The 24,347-nt window shown below is 55.5% G+C and overlaps 3 protein-coding genes across 3 annotated transcripts in view; all 3 read left to right on the plus strand.

The window, feature by feature from the left end:
- ADAM9 (ADAM metallopeptidase domain 9) overlaps positions 1-2,239 on the plus strand; it is a 23,224-nt gene extending 20,985 nt beyond the window's left edge. Inside the window, exon 22 of the mRNA XM_021535893.3 lies at positions 171-2,239. Within this exon, the coding sequence (XP_021391568.1) occupies positions 171-285 (115 nt within the window). The 3' untranslated portion in view covers positions 286-2,239. The remainder of the gene's footprint in view (positions 1-170) is intronic.
- Positions 1,986-10,402, plus strand: LOC110473390 (disintegrin and metalloproteinase domain-containing protein 18). Its single transcript, XM_077789209.1, has 20 exons — positions 1,986-2,003; positions 2,491-2,529; positions 2,798-2,859; positions 2,988-3,066; positions 3,194-3,270; positions 3,385-3,577; positions 3,756-3,821; positions 4,082-4,153; positions 4,783-4,949; positions 5,371-5,452; positions 5,626-5,762; positions 6,351-6,537; positions 6,778-6,867; positions 7,163-7,361; positions 7,792-7,900; positions 8,196-8,379; positions 8,698-8,778; positions 8,858-8,975; positions 9,870-10,023; positions 10,240-10,402. Exons 1-20 carry the CDS (start codon positions 1,986-1,988, stop codon positions 10,400-10,402), a joined length of 2,277 nt encoding a protein of 758 aa, XP_077645335.1.
- A 980-nt stretch (positions 10,403-11,382) lies between these two features.
- On the plus strand, positions 11,383-17,821 carry LOC110473378 (indoleamine 2,3-dioxygenase 2). Its single transcript, XM_021535861.2, has 10 exons — positions 11,383-11,554; positions 12,074-12,169; positions 12,736-12,855; positions 13,050-13,168; positions 13,486-13,500; positions 13,902-14,001; positions 14,201-14,318; positions 14,410-14,461; positions 16,224-16,372; positions 17,048-17,821. The coding sequence occupies exons 1-10, from the start codon at positions 11,456-11,458 to the stop codon at positions 17,416-17,418; spliced, it is 1,239 nt and encodes a 412-aa protein (XP_021391536.1). The 5' UTR covers positions 11,383-11,455; the 3' UTR covers positions 17,419-17,821.
- Positions 17,822-24,347: the final 6,526 nt, after the last annotated feature.

Consider the following 24,347-nt stretch of genomic DNA (forward strand, 5'->3'; position numbering starts at 1 on the left):
GGGGAGTTTCAACAGATGGCGGTTCCCAGAGGATCTCCGGCCATTGAAGGCGCGCTCTGAGCGTGGCGTGTTCAGGAGTCGTGGTGTGGAGGTCGGGGTGGGGCAGTGCTGTGGTTGGGCATTGGGTGTGAGGGCTGTGGACTGAGTGCTCCTCCTGTGTCCCCTTGCAGGCCCCCGCCCCCGCAGCAGAAGGTTGTACCTCAGGGAGCGCCGCCGGCACAGCAGAAATGTTTACCTCAGGGACAGTACTTCCCTTCCCGACCGGCACCTTTGCCTCCCAAATAGCTTTCAACTTCCTTGGGGACTTCGTGCGAGCTGACCTGTTGGCTGCCACAGCTGAAATTGCGGTTCCCCTTCTGGCATCCCGTGGGCAGCCTCCCTCTGCAGCCTGGGACAGGGCAAACGAGAGATCCCGGCCAGGAATGTAGAACGTTACACTCGATAAATACCTCGACCAAAGCTCCAGGGACTGAAACACCCAGCCCGTCCCTCCCTCTGGCCAAGCTTTGCCGTTGCAGCCAGGCTGGCAGCAGGAGTGCAGCAAGCAGCCTGCAGGGAAATAGTCCTGAAATCCAGCATGTGGGTTTGGGTTTCCCCACTTCTGCCATGAGCCCTGGTAAGGAAATTGTCCAATTTATTGTTGTCTCTCTGACTGTGCAGTGAGGAATTGGAGTAACTCGTTTGCAAAGCAAGGAGAGCTGGTCAGTTAATTTACAGTTACTCTGCATGGACTGGAAAGTGTTTCCCATGTACACCTTAATGGCATAAATGGAATGATGTCTCAGAGGACTTTTTCAGGAAGAGAGATTTTAAACATGTTTATGCATGTGTATATGTTTATAGATGCATAATAATGCACTTAAATTCTTAACTCCATGCTGACTGACAATAAGCTGTGCTATAGGAGCACTGAGTTTAATGCTTTTTAATTAGAGAGTGGCTAAACGAGACTCCTGTACTAATTCCCACTAATACATGGATGGGCAGTGAAGATAAAGGTACGAGAAGACACAACCATATTCTGGTTTTAAAAAATGGGGGCTGCTGTTAGGTTTTTATTCAGGTCTAAAGACAGCAGCAGTCCCTGCAAAACACTGGGAAGTGTCTCTGCCTGGACTACCAGAGCTTCTCTGAGCACTTTAAATGGGAGCCTGGTGATTGATGCACCCTGTCTTTAAGAGCCAAGCCCTTGTAGTGTCAGTCAGGATGCTTCTGGGCTACTGTGTGTCAGACTAGACTGCCCTCTGCTCCTGTACCATGGGCTAGACTGGATTTTGGAACGCCTCCTGAGCAGAGGTGCTCAGCATCCACTGTGCTGGGAGAGGGAGCTGTAGATCCTGATCCAGTGGTGCTGTGGGTAGAAGCTGGATGTTGTGGTCACAAATAGAAATCTATTGCACAACTTGATAAAAGTGAAGTTCTATTGCACAAACTTGCTAAAAGCAAGATAAGTGCTGAAGAGTGTGCTGGGCTGTTTCACTCTGTGCTCGATACAAGCACAGCTCAATCTGCAAAATCCCCCTAATATTGCCAAAAAATAATCTTTTCCTCTGTATATACATACATAAATATATATATAGCGTGCGCAGTAATAAAATACTTGAACTCCTGTGGTTTCCCATAAACTTAGATTAAGATAACACTATTAAAATCTGTAAAATGTCACCTAGAATTTCACCAACTGTACTGGTGGGGGGGTCTCCTCTTTGTTCCAAGATAATCAATTACTTCCTAATTGTGTTTCTGTGTCCTGCTCTGCCTGAGCAGGCTGTCTCTCGGTCTGTCACAATGAGCTCTGCAGCTGGATACAGCCCATCTCCAGCCCTGGTCAGAGGGTGGGGAAAGAGGAGGGGATCCAGGGAATGAAGTCATCCAGAGAGATGTACTTAACTGTGTGTGACATGCTGTGTGTGTGAGCTAAACTATGCTGAAAATGGTGCCTTCACTAGACAAAGAGTTTTTGTACTCCCGGTGTGCGCGTTGGAATGGCCGCAGTGCAGAGGGTAGGGACGTGTGTTTGAGAAGCGATCCCAAGGACAGGAAATGGCTCCAGTTTTTGGTGTTGAATACTGAAGATGACTACTGACTTTCTTTTGTGAAGTGTACGGATGCCTGTCCCGGGCAGGTCAGGAGCCGTGTCCGCCTCTGCAGCCGGCCCCGCGCTGGTCTCTGGCCCAAGGGCTGTTCCCGGCCCCTTTGTACAGACCCAACAAGCAATAAAGATGCCAGTTTTGTACAAGTCTCTGCCTCGGCCTCTGCTTTGAGGGGTGGAGCTGTTGCCGGTGGGGCTGTTACCTGTGGGGCCGTTACTGCTGGGGCCGTTACTGGCCGGCCATGGGGCCACTTTGTGCAATGCCACCAGCGCTGCTCCTGCTGCTCCTGGAGCTGCTACATGAGGCTGGGCAGGGCACGCCTCAGCCCCCTGCCCGCCGGGACCAGGCTCAGCCATGGGGGTCTCTGTCCCCTGTGGGTGGGTGGGTTTGGTCCCAGATCACAGTCCCACAGCAGCTGGAGGCCAGCACAAAAGGAGTGGCGGGGCTGAAGCAGGCATGGTGCTGGGGGGCTCAGGGGAGGCTGGGAGAAGGGAGGGGAAAGTGAGATTCAGCTGCAGAAGAGGGCTGGGGGACTACAGATGTGGTGGCAGCTGTAACAATGGCACCACAGCAGAGCTGCCCGCACCGTGATGGCTGCGCCCACTCTGTGCTCCCCCTTTGCTGTTCACAGCAGGCCTTGGCTCATGCTATCCCCAACCTCACGTTCCCAATTCTCCCCTTCTCGGCTTTTCTGTATGCACAAGGAGGAAGTGTCCTACATCCTGAGGATTGAGGGGAGGCCGTACACCATCCACCTGCAGCAGCAGTGAGTTGGCCCTGGCATTGCCCTCACTGACAGTGGCTGCCCTGCTCCCTGGTGGCTCCAGGACCTGTGAGAAGCTTGAGAAGCTCTGGGTAATGGCTGCTAAGTACCTCACTTTGTGCCTCTTGTAGTGCCTTTTTATCGGATGATTTCCTGACTTACGTGTCCAGTGAGCAGGGATCTTTACACTCTGATTCTGCCCACATTGAGGTAACCGGGCCTTGCTTTGGGCTGTTTGTTTGTCTCTGCCCAGGGCAGCTGGTGCAGCTCTCTGGGTGGTGGGTAGGATGGCCTGCCCAGCCATGGAAGGGGCTCCCTGTCCTCTCTCATGTCCCAGGGAGGCTGCCACTACTGGGGGTACATCGATGGCTTCCCCCGCTCGGCAGTGACCCTCAACACCTGCTCGGGGCTCAGGTAAAGCCCCATCCCTGTCTCTGTGCTGCACTCCCTGGCAGCCCGGAGACAGCTGGTGCTGGGGCAGCTGTGCCAGTGCTCAGCAGCAGGTGGGCAGTGCTGGTGCCCTGGCAGGGGTTTGCTGCAGTTTGAGAACGTGAGCTACGGGATCCAGCCCCTGGGCTACTCCCCTGCGTCCCAGCACGTGCTGTACCGAGTGAGTGAGGCGCAGATGGCACAGGCGCCCCTGGCCCACAGCCCCCCCGAGGCAGGGCCGGGCGGGCTGGCAGCCTGGGAGATGTTGGACAAGGCCCCCGGGGATGATGAGGTGAGCGGTGCCTGATCTCACATTGCTGCTCTGTCCCTGTCCTGAGAGGAGGGGTCTGATTCTGCTGAAGCTGTGGCCAGACACTTGGACACAAGCTTTGAAGAAGCGCAGCCAACAGCAGCAGTGAAGAGACCAGAGAATACAGAACCTGTACTTTGAAGCCCATTTTCTCTTTTAGCCCCTCTCAGCCGCTGCACAATCTCCCAAGTACCTCACAGTATACGTGGTTATGGACAAGGCTTTGGTAAGTCTACACCAGCCACTTTTTCCATGTCTTTGCCTGACTTCAGTGAGCATGGAAATGGTAACATTTCCCAGCTTTTACATGGATTTGTTTTCTGTTTTGAAAAGTTGCGCATACTGTGGATTTTGTAGGAAAGAAGGAATTTGTAGCTCATGTCTCCATGGCTCAGTGTTGAGAATCATTTCAGTGTTCCAACATTGACATGCTTCGCCCTGGTAAGCACCTCTTCTGCCCTCGTGTCCTCTTGGGTTGTTTTTCAGTACAACTATATGGGATCAGACCCGAATGCTGCAAGGCAGAACATAATCCAGGCCTTCAATTTAATCAACAACGTGAGTCCTTAACTCTGGTTTGTACTGCAGTGCAGTGAGGGACGAGGAGGATGTTGATGTTAGCAGCAGCCACCTCTTTGCTAGCTGCTTGTAGGTTTAGGAAGATGTTATGTAAAAAATTCCACATTTCCTGCGAAGGTTTTCCCTCTGGACATGTCAGTGTGCCACAAAAGAACATCTTTCTCTGTGTGATGGCCATGTCTCATGTAGATGTACAGATAAACAGGCAGTTTGCCTCAGGGCAGCCAAACCCCTGCATTTTGAGGACTCCTGGGTTGCTTCCCCCTCTGTGCAGCAGATCCCTGATCTTACTGATCCAATTAACCTGCTTTCTCTCAGGTGGTTGTAACCAACTTCCAGTCCTGTTCTTTACTCCACTGGTGGTCTTATGATCGACTTGTGTAATGAGAAGTTATTCCCAAAACCCCTAACAGTTATGAAGTTATTGGACTTTGGCTCAGGCTTCTTGCTATATCTCTTTATTCTTTAGGTGTGTTCATTCTTTTTGGCTGCAGATTGAGGCACTGACAGCAGCAATTTACTTTCCCCCCATGTTTACTGTGTGCAGAGTGGTGACTCTGCATGAAGGGAAGGTGTGAGAGTAAATGTTTCCTCTCTTATACTTTCAGATGTTTAATCCCCTTAATGTCACCATTGTGCTGTCCTCCCTGGAGCTGTGGGCAGAGGGGGATAAAATATTGACAGCAGGGGACACAGATGACCTTCTACAGCGATTTTTACAGTGGAAAGAGTTGTCTATGAAGCCACAGGCACACAACATTGCTTCTCTCTTAGGGTAAGATAAGGGTTCATTAGTGTTAAAGGTTACATGGTAGCAATCAGTCAAACCAATGTAAGTTGAAACTTTGACAAAAAGTTTTTGACAAAATTTTTTTTTTAAATCCATATTTCCTAAATCCTTAATATCCTTACAGTATTTCTTCCAAGACATTCACACCAGTGTTGCAGCAGCTGCAATGGTGCCGTCCATCCCTTGCCATCCACGCAGGCTGAGGTGTTGGGAATGGTGGCAGCCCCCGGTTCCTGCCCAGCACCAGGCACCAGCCTCCCACCACACAGACCCTGCCCCAGCTCTCCTGGGGACAGCAAACACTTGGGGGCACCAAGGGGACTTGGGCTGTACAGAGCCAGCATCCTGCAGTGAGCACAGCGAGAGGGGGTCCCTGGGACCAGCAGTGACCCCACCTCTGTTCCAGCTACAGGGACCAAGGAGCACTCGTGGGCGCAGCGGCTCCAGGAGAGGCATGTCAGAGAGATGCTGCTGCCACGGTGGCTCTGGTATGGTCCCAGCTGTCCTCTCTGCCTGTCCCTCACCAGCCCACATGGCTGTGAACTCAGCCGTGGGCAGCAGGAGCCGGGCTGATGGGAGTATGTGGGAGGATCCGTGTCCGGAGCAGGGGTCTCTGCAAGGAACGCTCAGCTCTGGCAGCTCACCTCTCTCCTCCCTCCAGTACTGTGGGAACGTGACGCTGGAGTCCTTCTCCGTGCTCCTGGCACAGGTGCTGGGCCACAGCTTGGGCATGAGCTCCGACAGCCCCCGAGGCTGCAGCTGCCCCGGGCGCGTCTGCACCATGAGCCCTGAGGCGCTGTGAGTTTGCCCGAGGGGCTGGGGCGCATGGGCTGGGGAGCAGGGTGGCTGCACGGTGTCCCCTTGTCAGAGGTGTCCTCTACCACTGTCATTCCACCGCAAAAAGTACAACAAATCAGAATCACAGACTCATGGAATCACTCAGGCTGGAAAAGGCCTCCAGGACCACGGAGTCCAACCTTTGACCAGTCACCACCTTGTGGAGTGGACTAGAGCACTGAGTTCTGTGTCAGTCATTTCTTGAGCACCTCCAGCAGTGGGGAGTCTGCCACCTCCCTGGGCAGCAATTCCAATGCCTGACCACTGTTTCAGTGAAGAAATACCTGATTCCTCTAAGAAGAAATAATTAATTAAATAGCAATTTAGTGCTTAATTTGACAAAAGAGACCTTTGCTCTCTAAAATGAAGGTACTTCAGAATGTTTTTCAATCTGTTAGTAATGAGCTGTAGATAAGGTGAATTAATAGACCCCTGGGGCCATCGTATTCTGTGGCAGTGTCTGGGCCAGCCCTTGACTTGCACAGAGCTTCGGGGTGAGAGAGGGGCGGTGAATGTGTAACACAAAAGCCGATAATTGCTTCATTTTAGACATTTCAGTGGGATGAAAGCCTTCAGTAACTGCAGCATCAGGGACTTCGAGGCCTTCCTGAAGCAGGGCAGAGGCGGGTGCCTGTTCGGCAGCCCCCGGCTGCGCCGCCCGTCCCGCCGGAGCGGGGCCGTCTGCGGCAACCGCGTGGTGGAGCCGGGCGAGCAGTGCGACTGCGGCACAGCCCAGGTGGGCCGGGGCCAGCGCGGCCAGACCCCTGCCCTGGGCTCCAGCCCCAGGAGCGGGGCCCACCGCGGCGGGGAGCGGCCCAGGGCGGGCTGGGCTGGGCTGGAGATTGTTTCTGCGTGGCACCGATCTGGTGGCAGCTTTACCCGTTTCTTCTGCTGGGTGTTGCCCAAGTAAAATGGGGAGAGAGAAGCTCGGGCGTACAAAAAATAAAAATAACACGGGTTTGCCATGTGTCCCCAGGAATGCCTGAAGGACAAGTGTTGCACTAAAACCTGTAGGCTGAAGCCAAAAGCAAGATGTGCCTCTGGATTATGTTGTAAAAATTGTCAGGTAAGGGACATTTTTATAATTATCACAAAATCCTTATTTATTTTTTGACAAATGGTATGTTCCCATGCTGACAGATAGAGCCAAACTTCTGCTGTGCAATGGGAAAGGTTCCTGGGGTTGGGCTTCCCAGCTCAGCTCTTGGGAACCCCTGGGGGGAATATTACCCAGAGACTGTCCCAGGCAGTGTCACACCTGAGCGCCTCAAGGGGAAGGACCCTGAGGCCATGGTCAGAAGGGGTTGTGTGGGCTGAGGCTGGCAGGTGAGGGAGGCTGCAGAGCTCCTCCTGCTCCCCAGTTCAAGTGGAGGAACTCGCTGTGCCGCCCAGCCGCCGATGCCCAGTGTGACCTGCCCGAGTTCTGCAGCGGCTCCTCGGCCTCCTGCCCGCCCGACGTGTACGTGCAGGATGGGCACGAGTGCGGGTATGGCACTGGCTACTGCTACCAGGGACGCTGCCAGTCCTCGGACCTGCATTGCAAGCGGCTCTATGGGAGAGGTAACAGGCTGTGCCAGTGGCACTGGCACTGCTCAGGGGCAGGGTTGGCCACAGCATCACAGTCGCACATCTTGTACCTGTCCTCTTCAATGCACCAAGCTCGGTTGAGACTGGGGCTCCTGGAGAGAAGGCACAGCTCTAGGAGAGCATTTCAAGCTCTGGTTTGACTCTGGTTAACAGAGTCCCCCGGTGCTTCACAGATAACAATGGAAAGAACAAAAGCAAATTTTTTTCTGTGGGCAAACTCAATCAGAGAACTTCCCCATTTGCTACTCCCCTGCTGATTTCTGAGGTTCAGGACTGCTGGGGGTTTGGGCAAGGATAGGTATGTTTTCTCTAATTAAATAATGAAAAATGAAATTATTAGATACCATAATATGTTCCTTTGTGTTCCTTTTAATGGTAACAAATATTATTGCTAACCATGTAGATTCAAAGAACGCTCCCAAGGTGTGTTACGAGGAGATCAATGGCCAGCGGGACAGGTTTGGGCACTGTGGGTTCGAGACCGACCGCAAGTACCGGCACTGTACTTGGAGGTACGCTGGAGAGGGAGCACTGGCTCTGCTAAAATGCATGTTTAATGGGGTTGGGCAGTCAAGAGAAGTGTCAGGGCTCCAGTTTTTGGTGAGATTTCTGAAAAAATAAATACTTCTCTGTGTGTTCTCCTTGATATGGTGACTCTCCTTATGTCACAGATCCTCCCTCAGACCTCCTAGTCCTGCTGATGTTTTCACAGCAGACTGTGCTGTTTAATGTTCCAGTGTTCATGAGGCAGGATCTGTGTGTGTCTGTGTCTGTTTGATACACATCCCGTGCAAATTGGCTTTCCAGGGATCTCAGGTGTGGGAAGTTAATCTGCACATACCCATCCTACAAGCCCTTCTCATCATCTGCTGCTGCCGTGATATACGCCCGAGTGCGGCATCATCTGTGTGTGTCTCTGAACTACCTGAATGTACCCATATGGCTGGATCCACTTCTAGTTCCTCCAGGAACAAAGTGTGGCACTGGAAGGGTAAGGAAATATTCTGCAATCATCTGAAATGGCAAATAGAAACTGTAAACAAGATCATAGAAGTGCTTGTTCCTTGCAGCAGTATGCTTGATATTTAAAAACACTGTAAAAACTTGCAAACATGGCATTAAAGGTTTGGTGGGGTGTGAGCACTAAAATGACCTGGATTCAGGCAGAACTGTGGCTTCTTTGGATTTTTTTTTTTTTTTTTTTATTAGTGTGTTTTCATTTCTCATTTCCCTTTGGGCCATAGCCTGATGTGCTGAGTGCTGTATGGGTGAGGCAGTGCTGGGCTGGAGCTGCCATGGTTTTTCCCAGGTGTGTATAAACAACACGTGCCACCCACTCTCGGTGCTCGGACAGAACTGTGACAGCAAAGCAAGGTGCCATGGCCACGGCGTGAGTCCCACGGGTGCTGGGCTGGGGGGGCAGGCTTTACGAGGCCATTGCACACCTGTACCCCTGCCTGGCCCTGCAGGTGTGCAACAACAAGGGCAACTGCCACTGCCACCCGGGCTGGCAGCCCCCCGACTGCCGCAGGAGGGGGTCACGCTGGGGGGGCAGCAAGGACAGCGGCCTGCAGCTGACAGAGGGAGGTGAGTGGGGCAGCCGTGGGCTGGGCCGGCAGTGCCTGTGCCCGGCTGGGCTGGCAGTGTCTGTGCCCAGCAGTGTCTGTGCCCAGCTGGGCTGGCAGTGTCTGTGCCCAGCAGGGCTGGCAGTGTCTATGCCTGGCAGGGCCAGCAGTGTCTGTGCCCAGCTGGGCCGGCAGTGCCTGTGCTCGGCTGGGCTGGCAGTGTCTATGCCTGGCAGGGCCGGCAGTGTCTGTGCCCAGCTGGGCCGGCAGTGCCTGTGCCCAGCAGGGCCGGCAGTGCCTGTGCCCGGCAGTGTCTGTGCCCAGCTGGGCTGGCAGTGCCTGTGCCCAGCTGGGCCAGCAGTGCCTGTGCCTGGCAGGAATGGCAGTGTCTGTTCCCGGCTGGGCCAGCAGTGTCTGTGCCTGGCAGGAATGGCAGTGCCTGTGCCCAGCTGGGCCAGCAGTGCCTGTGCCTGGCAGGAATGGCAGTGTCTGTGCCCGGCTGGGCCGGCAGTGCCTGTGCCCAGCTGGGCTGGCAGTGCCTGTGTCCGGCAGTGCCTGTGCCCAGCAGGGTTGGCAGTGTCTGTGCCCAGCTGGGCTGGCAGTGCCTGTGCCTGGCAGGAATGGCAGTGTCTGTGCCCAGCTGGGCTGGCAGTGCCTGTGCCCAGCTGGGCTGGCAGTGCCTGTGTCCGGCAGTGCCTGTGCCTGGCAGGAATGGCAGTGTCTGTGCCCAGCTGGGCCGGCAGTGCCTGTGCCCAGCTGGGCTGGCAGTGCCTGTGTCCGGCAGTGCCTGTGCCCAGCAGGAATGGCAGTGTCTGTGCCCAGCTGGGCCGGCAGTGCCTGTGCCTGGCAGGAATGGCAGTGTCTGTGCCCAGCTGGGCCGGCAGTGCCTGTGCCCAGCTGAGCTGTCTCCCGCCAGGCCTGCAGCGAGCCCTGGAGGATGGCGAGATGGCCTGGCTGGTGCTGGGCTCCAGCCTGGTTCTGCTCATCCTCACGGCGGCCCTGGGGCTCGGCCTGTGGCGGCAGCAGCTGCTGGGCCCGCGCCACGGGGAGCGGCCGCCGGGCACCCAGGGGTGAGTGGGGCCCCAGGGCTCGGGGTGCCCAGGGGAGGAGGGTGTGCGAGGGGGCTGAGGGGATCCCTGGAGAGGGGAGGGAGGGGGATAAGGTGATCCCCATGGGAACATGAGGACACTGCCCAGCTTGAGGTGATCCTCGGGCAGAGGTGACCTCAGGCTGAGGCACTCCCTGAACCAAGTCAGGGCCCAGGCCCCACTGTAGGTCCCCCACAGCACCAGCCAGGACACGGACAGGGAGCTGGAGCTAAACCTGGAGCCAGACCCAGAGCTGACCCCGGAGCTGCAGACAGAGCTAGAACCCGAGCCGGAGCTGGAGATGAAGACAGACACACACCCAACACCAGAGCCAGCGCTGGGGCAGCACCACGGGCACTAATTAAAGGTGTTGGGCAAAGCTGGTGTCATGGCCAGTGCCCCATGTTTTTATGCTTGCATAGTTTATGTTTTTTGTCAGAATTAACCCTGCTCTTGGGGCCACAGCTGCTGAGATTGCCCCCTTTTCTCTATGGCCACGTGGTGGTGGTTGGGATTTGCCCATCTGTGAGGGCTGTGAAGCTGCCTGATGCTGGGGACTGTTCGGCAGGGCTGGCTCAGGTGCTGTGGCTCCCTCTGAAGTGGACCTCTCCTGTGTGACTGTGGATGTGTGTGGCTCATGGCCCCCTTCCTCAGAGCTGGGCACCAGGGATGGCCACTGCCTGTGTAGTGGCCATGGTGCTGACTGTGAAGGTGTCACCTCTGTTTTGTATGTGACATCTATGTTTCCTGCAGTGCCCTTGGACCTGCACCCCACGGGGATGTCAGTCCTGCTGTGGTACCCCCGGGCTTGGACCTGCACCCCACGGGGATGTCAGTCCTGCTGTGGTACCCTGGCCCTTCCCTTCCCTCACAGTGCCTCCAGCCACTGTCTGCACAGGCAGCACTCTCAGGGCTGGTTTTCCCCAGAAAGCTGCTGTTTGGGAAGGCCCTGCTCAGAGCATCCTGCTGACCCCCCTCTGGCAGTGGGACCCCACCGGCAGCCCCAGTGACCCCAGCACTGTGGGGAAAGCAGCAGCATCCGCTGTGTTTGTGCATCTCTGGCCAGGTGCCAGCATCAACCACCGCCAGGCTGGGAGGCTGCTCCTGCCTGAGATGCTGCTGCCCCAGGCCACCTCCCAGCCCATGGCAGCTCCTCAGGGCAGTCCTGGGAGGAGACCTGTCCCAGAGACAGGTCACCCAAGGCTTTCCCATGGGTGGATGCCACCCCATGGGGACAGAGTTTAATGTTTCTCCAGACAAAACCTTATCAGCAACCTTTAGCCGTGTTTCCTCAGACCCTCTGGCCATTGGGCAGCCAGGCCCGACCCCCAGGACAAGGTGCTGGTGCTGGCTCAGCACATACTGCCAGTGGGGTGGCCAGGTCAGAGCAACGTCTGGCAGCCAGCGTCCAGCCATGGAGGCCAGTGGTGACCCTGAGGAGCCCTCGCTGCCCCTGGCACTGACCAGGTTTCAAGTCTCCGAGGAGTTTGGCTTCCTGCTTCCTGATCCTCTGGTAGGAGTTGGCTGTGCCTCCCCATCCGCAAGCCACAGGAGGCAGACAGGAAAATAGAGGGGTTGGTGAGCAGCTTTTGGGGGGAGCTCTGATTTAGCATTTTGCTGTAACACTTTACAAAGAGCAATGAAGAAGGCAGGTGCTATTCTGGCACGGGCAGTTTCATAGGACAAACCCCTACCCTTTAAAATGATGACAGCATCTGCAGCAAGTAGTACAGAGGAGAGCTGAAGAGCTCTGCCATTTACACACTGGCCATGGTGCTACGGGGTTTTGGGGAGCACAAGAAGGGCAGGTGTCCTGTGCCCAAAGTGGGGCTATTTATCACTGGCCTGGCTCCGCAGTGGGAGTGGGTGGGCACAGACAGATCGTGTTCACCATCCATTAATTTGTGAGCGCACAGGCTCACCTCACAGGACGGGGAAGCAGACACAAGCCATCGGCAGCGGTGTGCGGGGCTGGGTGGGTGCTGGGAGCCTGGGCACGTTCACAGCCCTCCCTCTGCCTCTCTCCACCAAGACAGAGCTGCCGGCGCCCTACGGCCCCTGGATGGACATCGCCCGGGAGCTGCCCCAGCTGATCACAAGCCATCGGCTCCGTGCACGTGTTCACCAGGTATGGCGTTCTCCTTCCTGCCTCCGGAGCTCTCCCAAACCTTAGTCTGACACAGCAGCGTCTGAAAAACCTGCAAAAGCAGCCCAGCAGCACAGATGTGTGCTGAGCCAGGACTGACACCAGGCAACAGCAAAGTCTTACCTTTGGCACAGAAATAACTCCTGCACCAGATCCAAGTGCTCAGCAGCCAGCAAGGGCTGGAGCAGGGCCCCTCTAGATGTCACAAGAACCATGTCTCATCCCAGCCATGCTCCCTGCCAAAGGAGCACAGGTGCTCTATCAACTTCCAGTCAGGCTCGACCCTTTTGGGATCAGCTGGCTCCCATGGGCATCCCAGCACCAGGAGGAGGGACTGTTTTTGAGGAAAACCCCATGGATTACTGTCCCTGCTCACAAACCAGTAACAGTGCAGCAGGAGCAAATCCTGCAGAGTGGGTGGGAAGGGAGGCACAAAGGCAGGGGAGAAGAACTAGGAGGGTTCCCCCTGGCTGGCAGGGCAGCCCCTCCACCACAGGGGTCTTGGCATTGCTGGATCTGCTCCTTGCTCACAAGGGTTTCCCTGGCAGATGCCGCAGCTGAGCACCCAGCAGCTCCGAGGACGTGAGGAACTGCACTTGGCACACCTGGTGCTCAGCTTCATCACCATGGGCTACGTCTGGCAGGAGGGCGAGGAGGGCACCATGCAGGTAAAGGCAAGGTAAAGCAGGCTCGCCTGCTCCTTGGGGTCCGGGAGCTGATGCTGCTCCCTTAGAACTTACCCCATGGAGCAAAGCCCCTTTCCTGTGGCTGCAGCAGGAGCGTGCCCACTCCTTCCTGCAGATAGGCATCTTTCTGCAGCCTGAGTACGTCTCCCCCTTACCCTGTGCTTTGTGACACTCAGGTCCTGCCCCGAAACCTTGCCGTCCCCTTCTGGGAGGTCTCACAGGCCCTGGGCCTCCCGCCCATCCTCAGCCACGCAGATTTTGTGCTGGCCAACTGGAGGAGGAAGGACCCCAACGGGTAAACAGGCAAATGCCAGCGGACCAAGCGCGCTCTTCCTGTGGTTGGGCAGCAGTGATGAGCAGGTGTCAGGGACAGACTGCTCCCAAACTGCTCCTGTTCTGCCAAAGCCCCTTGAATCCCGCCTGTGCTGGGGTTGGCCTCATGGGTGTGGACACAGGAACTCTGTGGGGACATGGGTGTCTCTGGGAGCAGCCCCTGGGAACAGCTCCTCTATTCCCTGCAGGGCATGGACTGTTACTAGAACAATTTATAATCTCTCTCTCTCTCTCTCTCTCCTTTTCTTGTGCATTTGGCCACAACTGAAATGTCTTCAGGCCTCTGGAAATTGAGTAAGTAGTTACTGCTCATTTATTTTCTAGCAGTGCTGGTTTTGTTTGGATTGGCTCAGCTCTGTAGCACTGCTTGGGCTGAACCTCTCTTGATGTGTGTTGTATTTGTCACACAAGTGCCACTGTGACAGCAAAGGGACTGCAGCAGAGCCACTGTCTGCTCTGGCTGCACAGACCCACTGGCCATGGGCCATGGGGAGGGCACGGCGAGGATGGCAGGGCCCCTAAACCCGAGCAGTCCTGCTCCCCTTTCACTCTGTGCCAGCTCCTCTCTGGGGGTGCAGATAAGAGGCTCTGGAGTCTGGGATGGTTTTGCTCCAAGGGCTCAGTGGGTCCCACAGTGTGTAAGGAAATCCTGAGCCACCACGCCCCCAGTTCCTCTCCTCTGCCCCTTTGTGCAGGAACCTGGACACGATCGTCACACTGCCTGGGGGAGAGAGCCTGCGGGGCTTCATCCTCGTCACCCTGCTTGTTGAGAAGGCAGCTGTGCCTGGCATTAAGGTGGGTACTGCCATGTGTTGGGGCTCTTTGCTTGCCTGCACTGTAAAGTGCCCAAGGTGCACCCACAAGGTGTTCCTGTCCCCTGAATCAGGGCTGGGGAAGGGGCAGCACTGCCATGGGTGGCAGCAAATGTTCAGAGTCACCGTACACAGACATCCTACCCCTTTGTGACTGGGTGCTCTCCCTCCTCCTCCCGCAGGCAATCACACAGGCCCTTGGTGCCATCGTGCAGTGTGATGAGGAGGCCCTGCACAGAGCCCTGGAGGAGCTGGCAGGGGCCATCGAGGCCATGAGTAAGGCGCTGAGGCGGATGCACGGTGAGAGCAGCTGGTGCCTGTGCATGCTGCAGTGCATGGCACACATGGCTGTAACTGCCCACCACCTCTGATCTGACTGACTTCCTCCTAGACTATGTGGATCCAGAAGTATTCTACTCTGTGATCCGGATCTTTCTCTCTGGGTAAGTGGAGCCTGTTTCCCTTCAGAGCCACTGTGCTGGCAGCTCCCAGGGCTGAGGGGAGCTGGGAATGTGCAGGGAAGGGGCAGCCCAGATGGGATATGGAGTTCCCCAGGGCAGGGTAGGGAGCAGCACTATATCTGGCAGTGATGCTCCCTAGAGCATCATGATCCTGTCATTCAGGAATTCTTAGGCAGTTGGGCATGGACTGTGGTCAGGGGCTGGGGTCTGCCTCCCTCCAGCTTCTCTCCATCCCACACTTCAGCTCAGCCCTGACAGCCCCAACAGCCAGAATTGTGCACAAATGAATCTTTCCTGCTCTTGCCTGAACAGTTTTGACAGGAGAAGAGGAATTTCTCTTCCCTTCCACACTGTGTACACAAAGCTGCAAAAAGCTGAGCAGAGGCTCTTCCCACTGCGTGTTCAGGAAACATCTGTAACAATCCTCTTGCTGCTGCTCTGTTACAAATCTGTCAGTTCAAAAAAAAGAAAATCCCCCCCCAGTACTGCAGATGCTGTTTGGGCAGGGCAGAACCACAGCCCAGGAGCCCAGTGTGGTGCCTTCACCATCCCTCAGCACCCCTGTGGGGCTGCAGCATCTGCAGACACTAGGTCCAAGACTTCTCAGAGGGATTCTATTTTTATTTCTCTTCTTCTTCATCTTATCTCAGCATTCCCAAGTAAAAGGCTCCATGCATCATGATTAAGTTTCTCTCATTTTTTATCCAAGCTGACCTTGTCTCGATGGTCATCAGCTTGGGAAAACATGCCTTTTAAATTCCCTTCTGCTTGTAAGAACTTCCCACTAGTAGAGGTTACTATAAATACAATCCTGGGAAAACTAAAAATATTCTGGTATCTGATAGTGAATCTATTTTCTCTGCAGTTTGTGTAAAATCTTTTCCTGTAGCCCAACAGACACTGCAGCCAGCACTGAAAGCCTCATGGAATAGTGCATTCTGCTAAAGGCCAACAGATATTTTTATGCCAGGCACTTCACCTCCCTGAAATCATAGCTTCTGTCTCCATTTGGGTGTGAGCACTTCTCTATTTCGGCACAAGAGGGGCTGACAGGGTCTGAGCTCAGGGTGTGTGTGTGAGGAGCCAGCAATGCTGGCTCCCAACCTGCCCAGGACCAGCAGCTTCAGAAGGAAGAAATCCCACCCTTGCCTTGTTATCTGCAGCAATAAAGAGGCAGGCTGGCCTGACCTCTATTTTACTTTTAAATGCTTTTAAAAAGACATCACCTTGAGTAACAAGAACAAAGGAAAATCCAAACTTCAGGGGCTCAAAGGAGTGTTTGGGTGGCTACCTGCTTTTCCAAACGGCCACTGACATACACAAGTGATGTAAAGCGCCACTGTTGCCCAGACAAGTGCCCCCTCCCCTCCCGCACACCTAAGGCAGCTCTGCTTGCAGAAACCTCCTGAGCTGGAGCAGGAGGTGCAGCCAGGCAGGGCAATGTTTCCCAGCACCATGCCACAGGGTGCTCACCAGGGCATGGCGATCCCAGAGAATGTTCTTCTGGCAAAGGAAAATTAAGGATTTCTCCTTACCCCAATGGGCTCACTGTGTGCTTTGGCACAGTATCTCATTTCCAAGTTTATCTCCTGTTTGAAGAAGGTTGACATGGCTGCATTGGAGGACGAGATCCACGGGCTGGGCCAGGAAAGTTTTGTTCAATCTTGCCAGCCCAGGGTCCCTGCTCACAGGCCCCTGTCCCCAGCCCCATGGCCGCTGCCTGACTGCCGTGTCTCCTGCTCAGCTGGAAGGACAACCCTGCCATGGCGCAGGGGCTCATCTACGAGGGGGTGTCCCTGGAGCCCATGGCGTTCTCGGGGGGCAGCGCGGCGCAGAGCACGGTCCTGCACGCCTTCGATGAGCTCCTGGGGATCTGCCACCGCGAGGACAGCGGTGAGCCACGGGCCTTTCCTTCTCCAAAAAGATGAGGGGCCGGGGAAGAGATGAGCCAGAGCGATTTCCATGACTGTGCCAGCTCTGTCAGGCAGGAGGACATGTGCCCATCTCATCCTCAGCCTGGCTGGGACCAGGCTCTGCCCAGTGCCAGGGAGGAAGGTTATACATGTGGCTCTGGCAGGTGCTCCCTCACTGTGATAAATTCACAAAAGCACGCATTTGGCTTCTTGCATGTCAGCTTTTTGCTGAGGCTCTCTATGGGCCGAGAGATGAGGGAGCAGAGTGTGTAGGCATCCTGCCAGTGAGAGGCCATTCATAAAGCTCCACTTTAGTCCAGCCCACAACAGAAATATTTACCAGAAATTAGCAAAACTGCTTTACTGGCAAAAAAAGAAAAAAACAACAAAACCAAAAAAACCCAACAAACAAACAAACCAAAAGGCTGGGAGCAGGGCTAAACCCTGCCTTTTAGGGTTAGCACCAGCCCTAATGGAGCACTGACCTAATATGGGTTTTCTTTCTCACTTAATTGGAGGCAGAGGAGGCTGTGCAGGCTGTCAGAGGTCCCTCAAACTGTGCCAGCACCACAGCTCCAGGCCACCTCTCCTAGAGGGTTGGGTCCTTTAATCCACTTGCCCACAACTTATTCCTTGCTTTGCTGGTGTCCCGCAGCTGCCTTCCTGCGCAGGATGAGGCAGTACATGCCCCCGGCGCACAGAGCCTTCGTGGAGGAGATCCACGGCGCCGTGTCCCTGAGGCAGCTCGTGCTCTCCTCGGGGGACGCGCGGCTCCGCGCCGCCTTCAACCGCTGCGTGGCTGCGCTGGCGGACTTCAGGTCCTACCACATCACCATCGTCACCAAGTACATCGCCGCTGCGGCGGCCAAAGCCAAGGCCAGGCGGGCAGAGCCGAGCGCCAGGGCCGGCCCCTCTGCGGGAAAGCCCCCGTCTGCCCTGGAGGCGAAAGGAACCGGCGGCTCCCACATCTTCAGCTTCCTGAAGAGCATCAGGGACACCACCAGGGAGGGGATGATAAGTGCCTGACCTACCCCGAGGGTTGTCCAAAGTGGGCGCAGGAGGCCAAGGGGCTTTGGAGTCTGTCTGCAAGGCACAAGCCAAGATCCAAAACCTCCCATCAGCAGCAGCCTTCCCACCTGTGCACGTCCGGGACATGAGGGACACGCTCGGGGCTGGTGGGAGAGAACAGCGCTGCTGCTGCTACTGCTGCCTCCCCCCAGCAGGCACACAGCGAGCTCAGCATCCTCCCCTGGCACCGGGACGGGCGCGGTGTCCTCCTGTGGCACTGATGCCAGCACATCATCCCCGGGCCCCAGGGAAGAGCTGTGTCCCTCCAAGCCCCGCTTCCTCCCCACTGCAGCCCGGCGCGGGGCCGGCGCTCGGATGGACACGGGTGGGTCACACGGGCGAATAAAGCAGCAATTGCTGACCAGTGTGTGAGGCTGGGCCCGTGTCCATCACCAGGTGGCGGCAGAAAGCCGCGTTTGGCAGCAGGGGACCCGAGCGGGGCCGGGAAGGCGAGCTGGACGCGGCTGGGGACTGGGGGGTGCAGGGCCGAGGGGTTCGGGGGACAGCGAAGGGGGACAGAGAAGGAGCTCCTCGCTGTGACCCCCGGCCGCTGGCACCCGGACACGGCTCCCGTCCCGCCACACCTGCAAAGGGACCGTGACTGCTCCACAGGGGAAGTCCAACAAACGCCGACTCTCCCATCGCGGGAGTGATGCTGAAGGCACTCAAACGCAGCCGCGAGAGGAGCGTGGATGAGAGAAGGGAGCCAAGCGGTGGGACCAGTGCGGCTGTCCAGGAGGCTGCGTGCACGGGAAGAGGCTGTACCGAGGCACAGGGCTACAGCGGTTGCTCAGGGTGGCACAGGGGTTGCTCTCCATGGCCAATTCCATTGCCCCTCGGGGTTCATTAAGGACTCAGGATGACACAGGGGCAAAGCTGCAACACTGGGGGGTCACATGGGCTTCACTTTAAGACTCGGTGATAACACAGTGCTGTAGTAGGGGACATGGGGACACATGGCTTCTCCATGGGAAAAATACTTCTGACAGAACCCTGATCCTCACTAGGTACTGGCAGCAGAATACCACGCAGCCTGGTCCAGGGTCAGCCCGATAGAGAGGCTCCTCCAACACTGCTGCAGGTGAAGTGAGACCCAAGAGCAGCCCCCGTGCTGGGCGTGCCAGCTCCCGAGTGTCACTGCCCACCTGTGCCCGCTCCCGAGTGTCACTGCCCGGCCCTGGCTGCTCCCGAGTGTCACTGCCCACCCGTGCCAGCTCCCGAGTGTCACTGCCTGGCCCTGGCTGCTCCCGAGTGTCACTGCCCACCCGTGCCAGCTCCCAAGTGTCACTGCCCACCCTGCCTGCTCCTGAGTGTCACTGCCCACCCTGCCTGTTCCCAAGTGTCACTGCCCACCCCTGCCCGCTCCCCATTGTCACTGCCCACCCGTACCCACTCCTGAGTGTCACTGCCCACCCATGCCTGCTCCCGAGTGTCACTGCCCACCCAGCCGTGCCAGCTCCCAAGTGTCACTGCCTGGCCTGTGGCTGCAGGAATGGGCTCACCTCACACCACTGACCTGGGCTCAGTGGGCAGAGCCATGAGCTCTGTGCCAGGAGCCGTGCTAAAGCTTTTTTTATAATGCCAGGTGCCTATGTTGCCCTTTTCTAGGAAGTCAGCACACCCAGATTCTTTAGGGAAATCGGACCATATGGCTCTGTTTTGCCTCCCCAGGTTTTGCTGGCACAGCCACCAGAGGCAGGATTCACACCCAATCAGTGTCTTGGTACAAAAATAGCCCTGGCATTGCCCCTTCTGCACTACCAGAAGAGAGTCAAGGTCCTTTGAAATGCAATGTTTTTCCCATAAGGGCAAAGACAAGCTCAGCACACTCTAGCTTGAATTATTAAGCTGTTGCTAAACTGTATTTTGTGCCCTTTTTTTGAATATAGACCTAAAACTGGGGCTTCGGAGAGGACTTCAGTAAACAACCCACGGGAATGTGTCAGCACCCTTAAATCTTTGCCTGGCAGCGCTCCTGCCACTTGATCTTCATTTCTGAATAGCTGCTGCATATTTAATGTAGGAAATATTTCATCCCAATGATTGTCTTGGCCTATTAAGTTTCAGACCATTTCAGGAAAACAGCAAACTTGGACCAGGGGAAAAATCACTCCATCTAAATGAGGAACACAGCCAGGACTGGAGGGAGCTGGGGCAGGCTGGCCCTGCGGGGGACGAGGGCTCTGCTTGTGTTGGAAATGCCCAAACCCCGCTGGCAGCAGCGATGCCGATGCCAGGCAGGGCCACGGGACCCCCAGCAGGGTTTTCTTCCTCCTGCAAACTCCCTTCCCCGAGCAAGCTGCCCCATGCCACCGGGCTGGGAGCAGGTCCTCAGGAACAAGGAGGATGGATTTGTGTCACATCAGAAGAGAAGAGGGGAGATGGGAAATAGAGAGGCTGATCATGTCAGGGGGCTCTGGAGAGCCAAGGGGGCTCCTGCTCTGGAGAGCACACTCCCCTTCTTCTGGTGAGCAAGGAAGGTGCCTAAGAAACTGCAGAGAAGGAGTCAGCCCACGGCGTTCCCAGGCCAGCAAACTACACAGCACAGGCTCCGTGGTTACCAATTGCTCCGTCACAGCCAGCTCACAGACAATCAGCTGCAGCTCCTTTGCAATGGAGTGCAGTAAGGATCCTGCCACTCTGGAAGCAGCAGACAGGGAGCCACAGTGGGGCTCAGGCCTTTCCTTTCCTGTGTGCTCTCCTGGCAGGCTGGGACAGCTGCTCCAAGAGAGCTTTGATTCCTCTCTGTTTTCAAAGCACTGCTGTCTAACACTGATCACCAGACACAGACATCTAAGGTCTCAGGTGCATTCTGATTGGAAGCACGTGGCATTTAAATAATTTATGCCTGTGCCTAAAAATGGCATGATGTGTTTGAGGATAACCGTGTGCTTGGCATCCATGGTGCATCCCACCAGTGGGAGCTGTGCTGCCACAGGCTGCCAGCCTGAGGCCCTGCTCTGTCCTGAAGGGTTTGTTTTGGCAGGCACTGCATGGCCCAGAATGTGAGGGGTGAGTCCAGCCACAGCCACCTCCTCTCCTGAGCAGCACTGTCCAGGCTCTGCTGGGACAACCTGAGCACTGGAACAGGCAGGGTTAAGGCCATTTCTGCAGCTCAGTGATAGAACTAATGGTATTTCAGCAAGGGAAAAGCAGTAAAAGTGCTGCTCCCCTCCCTCTGTCAGAGGTGCTGCCCCCAGACCTCAGCTCCCAGAGGTACATCTCTGCAGTGAGGCTGGGATGTGCAGGCTGCCCAGGATCCACATGACTGAGAACTGGATTTTGCACCAGCTCCCTGAGCCCAGCAGGATCTGCTGGGTCAGCTGGAACTGGCGCCTGCCAGGGAGTGGATGGAAAAACAGGAGAGATGTCACAGCCCTTGTCCACATCCAGAGCAGCAGCTCCAGCCCCAAATCAGTGCCACCCACACAGAAATCTCCCTTATCTCTGGAGCCAGGCCCTGTTCCTGCAGCACTGAGGCACATGTTTCCATTGTGGAGCTGCCACTCAGAGCTGCCCAGTATCCCAACAGCTCTTCCAGCCACATATTGGAGCGTCCACCTGACTCCTGACTCTTTGCTTTTGTGTTAAGCAGATTTTCCCCATGATATCTGATGGTCAGGCCTGTGTGATGGAGAAGGAAGCCTGGTACATGCCCAAGGTGGCCTCACCTGGGCACACCTTCGATGCACCAAACCTCACAGAGCCTCACCAGCCCTGGGACCAGCCCGCAGGAGGTGGCCAGCCCTGCCTGCCGGGCTCCCTGGGCAATGCCCAGCCCGTCATCCCACCCACACAGTTGGCTCAGACTTTCCATCATTCTCAATCGCTTTGGCCTCTGGGTCCCTCCTTGTCATGCCCAGGTCTCACCCTGGTCACTGCTGAGACAAATCTGTGCAAAAGTTCCTGAGCACCTTTCCTGGTGCCAGGCTGCCAGTCCCTCCAAGAGGGCATCTGGCCCCTCAGAGACCCCTTATCAGGGGGCTTCAAGGTGGGCTGGAACAGGACTTAGGCCAATGGGGTCACAGAGTCCTGATGCTTCAGGGGAGGGTTGCAGGTGTGGGATGAACTGTACATTGGAATGAGATTGAACAGTCCATCTGACCCTTGGACCTACCTGTAGGCAAGGGCATTGTTCAACCAGAAGGGGGGATTGTCTTCATCCTGGCTGTACTATTGTGAATCTTTTGCCAGGCAACTTTATTTATCCATCCTTTCCAACAAGCCCCCTCCACAGGAATTCCCACAGCCCCCAGGCAGCCTCAGCCAAGTGCTTTGCTGCTTTTGTCCGGTGAATATTTGAAATCGAACAGGAATACAGACATTTGGATTCTAGACACTTCCCGATTCCAGCCTTATTTATCATAGTTGGCTCTGCTCCTGGAGCTGGGGCCAGAAGAGGCTCTGAATGATTTAAGTGATTTAGCATGCTGTGCATAGATCAATCTCACTCTCCCCTCCAGCCATAGGTTTCCCTTTGTGGTTTGCTGCACGCTTATTATATCCATCAATAGCCAAGTAATTAAAATCCCCCATTATCTGGGTCCTGGCTCCCTTACAAACCCCTCATAAGCCATAAACTCATTCATGATCAACCTCCCCAAAGTGTCTGGCAGTTTGCAGCCCCATCTCAGGGTCCCCAGGCTGCTGTTACATCCTGAAGGTCCCACTGGAGCCGTGGCCAATTCCAGTCTGAGCCACGGCTGCCATTCCTCTCCCCGTGCTCCTGGTCTGTGCCAGAATTGCTCATTTCTATCCCCATCTTTCTCCACTCTCCGCTGAGTTTATCTCAGAGCACCTGCCCCAACTCCTGCCTCACTTGTGTTGCTGGAGCAGAGCTTTGGACCTGCTGCATTCCTGGGAGCCCCCAGGGGCTCCGAATGCTGCATCCCAAACTGCCCTGCTGTAGAACCACTTCCAGCACCTTGGCAAGGCAGCAAGTCCCCAGCGCTGTCACACCTGTGGCCCAAATGTCTCTGCACTGTGATCAGGGACCAGCCCAGGGCTCTTCTGGGGGGACACTTCCTTGTCACCTGGCCAGGCTCCATTTCTGCACACCTCAGCCACAGGTCTCTAAACAATTTATTAATAGCAACCAAATTTGCCTTGTGATTTCCCATTGGGAGGGATGTGAGAGCACAGAAAACAATTGCCTTCACTTTCTTTCTGTGCTGCCACTTCCCCACACCTGGGGCTGTGCCTGGAGCACCGTGTCCCTCGGAACACGCACCTTGGCACCAGCAGAGGCTTATCTGCACCTGGGGAAGGGCTCAGCTCTGCAGAGCTACTGCAGGCCAGATATGATTACAGGCCATGAGTCAAGCCAAAAAGTGCTAATTACAGCATGGGGGAGGAGAGAGGAGCTGCTAAATTACACCTAATATGGAGAGGGCTGGGGAACAGACTGAGAAGTCACCACTGCTAAGAGGATGATGCAGGGCTGGGAGATGGTAAGTCTTTGTTATCAGATTAAGGATGCCTTGAGGGACCCTTGGGACCTTATTTCCCTAAAATCCTTGGTGTCTGACCAGTGTTTGTAAAACATTGCACTATTACAGCTGTTGGTAAATAAAGAAAGCAGAGATCCAAACATTGGCACTACAACAAAAATAGCTTAATGTGGGGCAAAGGGTGGGAACAAGACTGGCAGGTCCTGATGAGGCTCTCAGCATTTCTCTGCTGCCCAGGGTGCCCAGCCAGGCTGGGAGCAGTGTTTGACCAGTGCCTGCATGGTGGCACGTCACTGGTGTCACACGGAGGATGTGCCACGGCTCCCCGAAAGCCTGTTTGCCAAGTTAGTCACCACAGCCTGCAGTCTCCAGACCTGGTAAACAAGGACAAACACAGATACCGGTGTCCAGGAGGCACGGTGAACCCGTGAGGCAATCACTACCTGGCATCCTAGGAGCTCTAGTCAACCCCATTTCTTAGAAAAGAGAAAAACAAGGAAAAGACACAAGGCACTGCTATTATTGCAGCAAGAGGCTGTGTCATGCTGGGCTCTGCAGCTAAATATATTCGGTGTTTACTGTAAGCAAGGACAGTGGGAAGCCTTCCGAAACGGCACGGGGGCTGCTCCCATTTTTTCAGCTATCAATCACGCACGGCTTGAGCCATTTTTATCCTGACACAAATGGAAAATATTTTCCTGGTTTAATTTCTACTGATCAAAGATACTTCCTCAACAGAGAGGAGCCCCACAGCCCTGGGAGTAGCGGGGGAAGGAGTCCCCGAGGAAACTATTTGCCTGAGGGGACGTGGGACACAGCTCATGAGCAGATGGGGCACATCAGGACACCATCCCTGAGAGGTAGGCTACCATCCCACAGGTCAGGACACCATCCCACCAGCCCAGGGGCACTTGGCCAGGCTATTATTCATTCCTTTTCCCAATTAATTTGCCAAACACAGTGCCGGGACCACCTTGGCATTGCCCCTGGGGGGTGCAGGTCCCCTTTGCTGCCCCAGCACCTTCTTCCCCAGCTGCTGCCGTGGTCAGAGAGACCTGCAGAGGGGCAGGGTTTGGGGTCAGATATCTGTTTACTTTCTCCGTAAGATTTCCCTAAACAGCATTGGAAAATGCTCCTTCCACAAAGCTCATCACGGCCGGAACTGACTCAGCTTTCTGCACAGAGGGTCCTGGACATGAGCTCACTGGCCTCAGTGACCTGACGTCACACTCAGCACTGTTTGCTGACAGACCACATATTTTATTTTATTTTATTTTATTTTAGCCCATCAGAGTGGTGAGAGCAGGGCTCCCCATGTGTCCCCTGACACTGCAACCCCCTGGCTCCCTCAGTCTCACACAGACCCTTGCGATGGGCAGATTCTCTCCACAAGGCAGACACAAAGTCAAATCAGATTTACTTCTCCCAGGCAGATGC

Source organism: Lonchura striata, chromosome 32, assembly GCF_046129695.1.
Source record: "Lonchura striata isolate bLonStr1 chromosome 32, bLonStr1.mat, whole genome shotgun sequence".
Lineage (NCBI taxonomy): Eukaryota > Metazoa > Chordata > Aves > Passeriformes > Estrildidae > Lonchura > Lonchura striata.

What these genes read in the sequence shown, in the direction of transcription:
- LOC110473390 (XM_077789209.1), top strand. An exon ending in AACATTGCTTCTCTCTTAGG is followed by an intron (nt 4,950 to 5,370) that starts GTAAGATAAGGG and finishes CCTCTGTTCCAG; the next exon opens with CTACAGGGACCAAGGAGCAC. An exon ending in TATGTTGTAAAAATTGTCAG is followed by an intron (nt 6,868 to 7,162) that starts GTAAGGGACATT and finishes CCTGCTCCCCAG; the next exon opens with TTCAAGTGGAGGAACTCGCT.
- LOC110473378 (XM_021535861.2), top strand. Translation starts at nt 11,456, where the DNA reads ATGGAGGCCAGTGGTGACCCTGAGGAGCCCTCGCTGCCCCTGGCACTG. An exon ending in TCCTGCTTCCTGATCCTCTG is followed by an intron (nt 11,555 to 12,073) that starts GTAGGAGTTGGC and finishes CTCTCCACCAAG; the next exon opens with ACAGAGCTGCCGGCGCCCTA. An exon ending in GGCGCTGAGGCGGATGCACG is followed by an intron (nt 14,319 to 14,409) that starts GTGAGAGCAGCT and finishes ACTTCCTCCTAG; the next exon opens with ACTATGTGGATCCAGAAGTA.